The sequence below is a fragment of the Papilio polytes genome, unplaced genomic scaffold (assembly GCF_000836215.1).
Source record: "Papilio polytes unplaced genomic scaffold, Ppol_1.0 DF821400.1, whole genome shotgun sequence".
Lineage (NCBI taxonomy): Eukaryota > Metazoa > Arthropoda > Insecta > Lepidoptera > Papilionidae > Papilio > Papilio polytes.
This window is the reverse complement of record NW_013527804.1, coordinates 4,885,240-4,892,080: the sequence shown is the minus strand read 5'-3', so window position 1 is coordinate 4,892,080 and position 6,841 is coordinate 4,885,240. Positions and strand designations below refer to the sequence as shown.

At 32.2% G+C, this 6,841-nt stretch overlaps 1 protein-coding gene across 1 annotated transcript; it reads right to left on the bottom strand.

The window, feature by feature from the left end:
- Nucleotides 1-938: 938 nt before the first annotated feature.
- LOC106108724 (odorant receptor 4-like) lies at nucleotides 939-5,226 on the bottom strand. The gene is made up of 8 exons (XM_013289985.1): nucleotides 4,986-5,226; nucleotides 3,593-3,781; nucleotides 3,000-3,225; nucleotides 2,379-2,475; nucleotides 1,899-2,003; nucleotides 1,551-1,639; nucleotides 1,420-1,486; nucleotides 939-1,022 (listed from the first exon to the last, which is right to left on the bottom strand). The coding sequence occupies exons 1-8, from the start codon at nucleotides 5,224-5,226 to the stop codon at nucleotides 939-941; spliced, it is 1,098 nt and encodes a 365-aa protein (XP_013145439.1).
- Between the last annotated feature and the right edge of the window lie 1,615 nt (nucleotides 5,227-6,841).

Genomic DNA, 6,841 nt, shown 5'->3' with positions numbered 1-6,841 from the left:
AATCTTTCATACCGACTAAATGGTTACTAATAAAATACATTTCATCCTCAAAGACTGAATCAACGTCTTTTAAGATTTTTAAATAATGTAAATCTTAAATATCCAGCATTATTGATATCATCTCTGATGGCAGTAATATTTTTAAAAGCTTTGTCGTGAGACGTTAGTACAAAAGTGCAGAATCTTGTCCTCACTCGCTTATACCCAATGGAACGTATGATACAATATGTTGGCCAGAGTCATATCGCAAAAGATAACATAAGCTGATGTACAGTAAGCAAGTGAATGTATTTTAAGATTTTTTTTCGTTACATCTCTTACATTTATAATCCTTAATTCATGTTAAAACTAGCTTTAGCTCGCCACGCAATATGCAAAGAATTAAAAAAAAGTGAGTAGCCCATGTGTTCTTCCAGACTATCCTCTACATCTATACCAAATATCATTATAATCCGTTTAGGCGTTTATGCTACAAACTCAAACAAACAACCATATAAACACATTTATTATGTAAGTTTGAAGTTTGATTATTCATTTATCTTTACCTGTCTATACTATTATAATAAAGCGTAAACACACACTTCTTTGTTGCCTAAGATATCAGCAAGTACAGCATGTTTTAGAATAATTATTTTTTTAATATAAAGCCCTACACTTACGTCACGCTTTAGGCTGTATATTTTCACGCCATTAAACTAAGGGGTAAATATTTTGGATAAAAACCCTAATGTGGGAAAGAGACCATAAGATGCTGCCAACATCAAGAAAGCAAGGTTGTCATCATGTCATATCATTTTGACATTTGCAATTGATAATTTGACAAATGTAAACAATAAAAAGAAATTTTTATAATTTCATGCGAATGAAGTCGCATGGGAACAGCTAGTACTTAATATTTCTGAAATCCAATAATGTCATTACTTCAAATGTTTTAATTCTTATTTTGCAGCTGGTATAATTAATTTGCCTCTTGAATAAATACTTGTGGCTAACGAAAAATATGACCAAGTTGTGCTCAGTACCTGGAATGTTAAATTATAATATTAATACAAACTTTCTATCAGTATATCAAGAGTGTTGTTCGTTAAAATTCATTCACAGTATAGTGAAAACTAGAAACTGTTTCTAACAAGAACGAATATTGGTTTCCAATACTTTGGTTAAGAGTGAAATACTATCGGCTCTCAAACCAAAGAGGTTATTGTTAAAGAAAGACAGAAGAAAGTATGGATTGTGTGAAAGAGGATACGCGAAAGAGAGTAGTTATGACAACTAATAGAGATAAAGAAAAAGGATAGAATGGACGAACTGAATGGATGGAATTTGTGAAAGTTGTTCTAGAAGAAAGTATGACGTATGAGATTGACGTGCAGGAGGAAACCCGGGCAATAAAAAGGAGTATAAGAGAAATGATCTTACCTTTGTAAACATTATCATTGTAATTGGTACATGTCTTAATGCTGTCAGACAACAAGGACGTTGCGATCTATTGGAATTAAATTAAATTAAATAAACATTAATAAAATTTAATGTGATATTTGCTTCTGTACCTTATTATAATGAAATTAATCATTTTTTGGTATCGCATATCTCCTTTATACCAATTGTTAATGTATGCTGATTCCGCTATGCCTGAACTCTAAAATATAAAAATTGTCAATCAATTTGTGAAGTTAGCTAATGTAACATGGTACACTATTGTTTGCACTGCAAGATGGCTTCTAACTCAACAACGTAGTACCGCAATTGACTTTTCCATTAAATTCTTTTGAATAACTTATCAAGTGATCGTATCGAGCTGCCTTTTATACCACTCCACATGGGACGTTATTTAATTTCAGTTACCAATTTAGAATTGAAATCCTCTAAATACATTTTATTACAATTATCATAATTACCTCCTCTTTCAATAATTCACCGTAGTAACAAAGTGTATAAGTTGGCAACAACAATGCAAGAACTGCTACTAAATTATTCATAGTTTCAACCGCGCCACGTGCCACCTGAAATAAGACATTTTCTTGGAAGATTATGATTATATAACTTATAGTGAAGTAAATACCTTATAATAAAGACCAATCAGTATTTTTTATATTATAAGGTGGGAAACGAGCGAGCGGACACCTAAATCTGCCGAAATGGCGAAGCCACCGCTGCCCATAGACATCCGCAATTGCAGATGCGTTGCCTACCCTCAATCGACGAAAGTGGAGACTCATATAACCAGAGTATTACGCCTGCCTATGCGTCTTCTCCGCCGTCAAATCCACTTTTACTGCCCATCTTTTCCTCTTATTATGGTGGATAGAATGGGAAGTAAAGAATATTGATAATTAATGGAAAAATAGCAAAGAATTAGTTGTGATTGTCTTGCTTACCGTAATTGCGAATCCAAAAAAGCACAATGTTGCAGTAACGAAGAGTAAATTAATGAAAATAATTTTGTTAAATATGTCATCAAGTTGTTTTGCTAATCTAAAAAAATTAAATCAACATATTCATTTAAGACGCTCAAGAAATACAACAAACTATTGTAATAAGAAATAGCAACACTAATAACTACGTTATAAAAGTTCCTGTTCTTTCTATTGTCAAAGATCAAGACTCCGAAAGCGTCCCTTTTGTTATAGAGGATCCTTTAATTCAGACAAAGCTCTTTGCTCCGTCGCTCATTGTCAGTGGCAACTCTTTGCTTCGGTTCGAAAGAATATTAGCATCGTATTTCACTAACAATCTTATTGTCCTTTTTTAAACAAAAACATTAAATACTAAATAATTTAAAATTAAATGTACAGATTTAAATTTTACAATACATTTCAATATTTTTTTATATTATTTTTTATTTCAAAGTGATAAGAAAACTTTAATATCCCAATCTCAATCTAAAGGTTATGTTAAATACTGTTCTACTTTTACTACTCAGTTTTATAGCTTATTTAAAATTTTATAGGAAAATGTTAAAATTGACATACTAGCTACAAAATCAGGATTGAATGTACCTAATAAGCATTTGATGTCGACGAATAAAATCTTGAATTGAACTCGTGTTACTTTCAGAGTTTGTTTCTAATCCGATTCCCATTTGATTGCGAGGATTGTCCGTCTTAAAATATGGTGCAACGTGGAGCAGGTCCTCGCGTAATATTGAAAATTCAATCGCTATATTTGCACAAAGTGCTATCATCAAAAATTCAGAACCAACGTAGGCGTACACTTCACAACTCACTGTAAAATATTATGTACAATTTAAATTTTACTATCCTTTCCTTGTTCTTAAAGTCTAAATGTGAAGGTGGACAGAATTAAACTATTTAAATAATGGATTCGATTCATAGAGGTAAGATATGAGGGAAACAGAACACCTCATAGAAGACACGCTTGAAGTTAAATATTTTCTCACAACAAACTCTTTTCCTTTTCCTGTTATGTTATTTGCTCCTGCTGTTTTATTCCTCATTTTTCAATACATATATCTGGCCATTATCAGCCAACATTAGCGATGTATCAGACGAATCAGATATCCAAAAGTTTTTAACTACTAGTTCCCCTTTACTTCTCTTGTATATTTGTAAAAGAAAAAACCATTACATACTAGTATAAACCTGAAACGCATATGTGCCCAAATATTTTAACCAGCTGTCTGTTGATTCATACGGGTATATACTTCCGAATGGTAGTGCAAGTTCGCAGTACTCTCCTAGAATGAACCGACGAAAGAGCACTGAAGTCAACGGCCCTAAGAGATGTAGCCACGTTCCGAGAATATTGCTCCAATAAAACACTGTAAGTAACTTGATAAATAGAATACACTAGTTAAGATACGAAACATAATGATTTTGTTAAGCAGAATATTTTTTTTTATAAGAGAAGTGGCAAACGAGCAGAAAGAACATCAAAGTGATTATCTACGGCCATGGACATCACCAATTACAAAGAATTATATTAATTCTTGCGTTGCGTCCATTGTGATGATGCTTTAAATTTGAAAATACCGCCGAAGACAGACCATTCCACGACACGGCTGTGTTTGGGGTAATTTTCTTTTACGGATATTTTAATAGAATACATGAAAATAATTAAAATGTACTGTGGTGTTTAGGGAAATAACTGCAATTTACACAATAGAAGTTTTAAAAATGTAATAAAAAAAGAATTTACTTGCAAGATAAATCTTTAATCGCTTCGTTAAGCGTTTCTTCTTTTTTATTTGTCTATTAGTTAAGTTCGCAGAATCCTTTAAGATACATAAGTTATTTATTAAAGCTTCTATATCCGATTGCTTTGACAAAATAGTCGCTGCCTTCAAGATTGCTGGAATAAGGTGAAATGTTAGTAGTACACATGTTTTGTTTTTTTCTTTTCTTCTGTAAAACTCTGTGTTATGTTTAAGGAATCATTAAAAACCGGCGCTTCGATGTACACCGCAGCCCATGCCGAATGAATCCCTTATCTTTTTTTTTAAACAAACGAATTTCTTTCTTAACAGGTTTAAGGATTACTGAATCGTTTACTTTCATTTTTTTTATTTAACATAAGGTGGCAAACGAGCAAGCTCCCACCCGAATCCGCCAAAATGACGAAGCGACCGCTGTCCATAGACATCCGCAATTGCAGATGCGTTGCCTACCCTTATATGACGGAGGAGGAGACGCACATAAAGAGGATATTTCCCCTTCCTAAGCATCTCCTCCACCGTCAAATCCACTTCTACTTCCCAACCTCTCCTTATGAAAAACGGTGGTAAAGTGTAAGGGACTTAAATTAGGCCTCCGGCTCCACACTCATCAGACGAAACACGGAATTACTTCCACTTCATGCCAGTCTTCTGTGTGGTCATGGTATTACAGCGGGCGTGTCGGCCCATTCGTGCTAAGATGTTAAAATGGGCACTACCACTGTATACTTTCATATGAAAAGATTGTGGCATTAAGTCTTAAAATATCAATTGCCAAGCTCTTTACTAGTATGTATATGCATTCACTTACCTTGCAAAGATACTAAATACACAGGGATCATGTAAGCCACTACAAACGCGTTAACTTCCTCGTTAAATATCTTACAAAGAAATGCAAGTATACTAATGTTATGTACAATCACAAAAGGTACAAGACAGCATAATTTCCAATATTTATTGAATGTAGAGTTACTGTTAATAAAGAAATAGATATAACATTTGTTGAACAATTCGAAACATTCTTTTAACGGTCCCGAGTTGAAGTCATTCATTTTGGATTGCTTAGAAATGTTTGCGTTTACTTTGCTTTTGGATGTCAGATGATTACTAAAACTGTTTTTACTTGGTTTTATTTAAGCGTATTTAATTACATTTCATATGTTATTTTAGGGATCAGCTTTTTACTAGTGGACCCGTGTTAAAGTTTGCTCTACCTCCTTTTGAGTAAAATAAGTGTAATTTTTCAGTTGAAAAACTTACTGAACCCAGTCATTTCATCACGAACAATTAGAGCCGTTTAGTAAATTACGTGAATGTAAACAAAATTGAAATCGTTTATCTCTTAATAGGGCTTCTAAATACAAAAAAATACTGCAATTTACTTCAACATTGAAAAGTTTAATTACTCGAATGGAAACAATTTTTTTTTTCGATATAAACAATTAGAAAGAGACAATTTAGTTGTTTTTCACATTGAATTGTTATTCTCAAATAACAAAGCAACGAAAATTTCCTATAAAGTTATACAAAACATAATAAAAACGTGTACAAACATTAAACAATTGAGAAAAATATCAATAAATAGACTAGAATAGAAATAAATTTATTGAATAACAAGAGATATACAATTGCAATAATTATACCAACTAAAAGATGACTAATTACAAATTGTGATTATTGTACGTTTAATCTGGTGAACATTTTAAGTACAAAAGTTTGTATAAAATATACGAGTATATAAAATAACTGAATGTTTACGAGTAATGTTTGCATAATTTGTATAAAAATATTTCTGTGTTTTATTGGGCTACTAAATATAAAACCACATAGCATAATGATTGGCTCTTTTCAAACGAATGTTAATCTCCTGGTAGCCTTTTTATACAAAATAACATTTTGTATATACGCGAATGAATGTATTTATCTTCGCATTTTGTAACAAAAATAACTAACAAGTCCATACTTACTTTTATTTATTACTAGCTTTCGCGCGCAACTCTGTCCGCGTGTTATTAAAAAAAAAAACAAAATCAAATAGCCTATGTGTTCTTTCAGACTATGCTCTACATCTATGGCAAATTTCATCAAAATCCGTTCAACCGTTTAGGCTACAAACTCTAACAAACATCCATCCATCCATCCATCTAAACTTTAGCATTTATAATATTAGTATGCTTAGTATATCTTGTTTAAAATTAAGTACTGGTTTGGTTTATAAAAAAAAACATCTTGACTGCACGTTACCTTTATTCCTTCCGGGAAAGAAAAGAAATTGAATAACACACTTCAAAGACAGATAAAAACATACAAACATGCTTACAGACCGTAAGCGGTCCCGATTAAGTAAATAAAAACTAGCTTTTGCGTGCAACTCCGTCCGCGTGGAAAAAAAACAAAAGTAAGTAGCCTATGTGTTCTTCCAGCTCTGCGTCTATGCCACAAAGATCAATTCAAGCGTTAAGTCGGTAATCTCTGACAGACATCCATCCATCTAAACTTTCGTCTTCATAATATTAGTAAGACATGAGGTAATAAAATTACATTTATTGTGAAACAAAATTATGTATTCATAGAGTGAAGGTTACTATTTTTTGTACAATAAGTATTTGTGCAAGAATCAATTGCGTGAATTTAAATATTAAACTGTAATATTTTCTAATGCTTCCG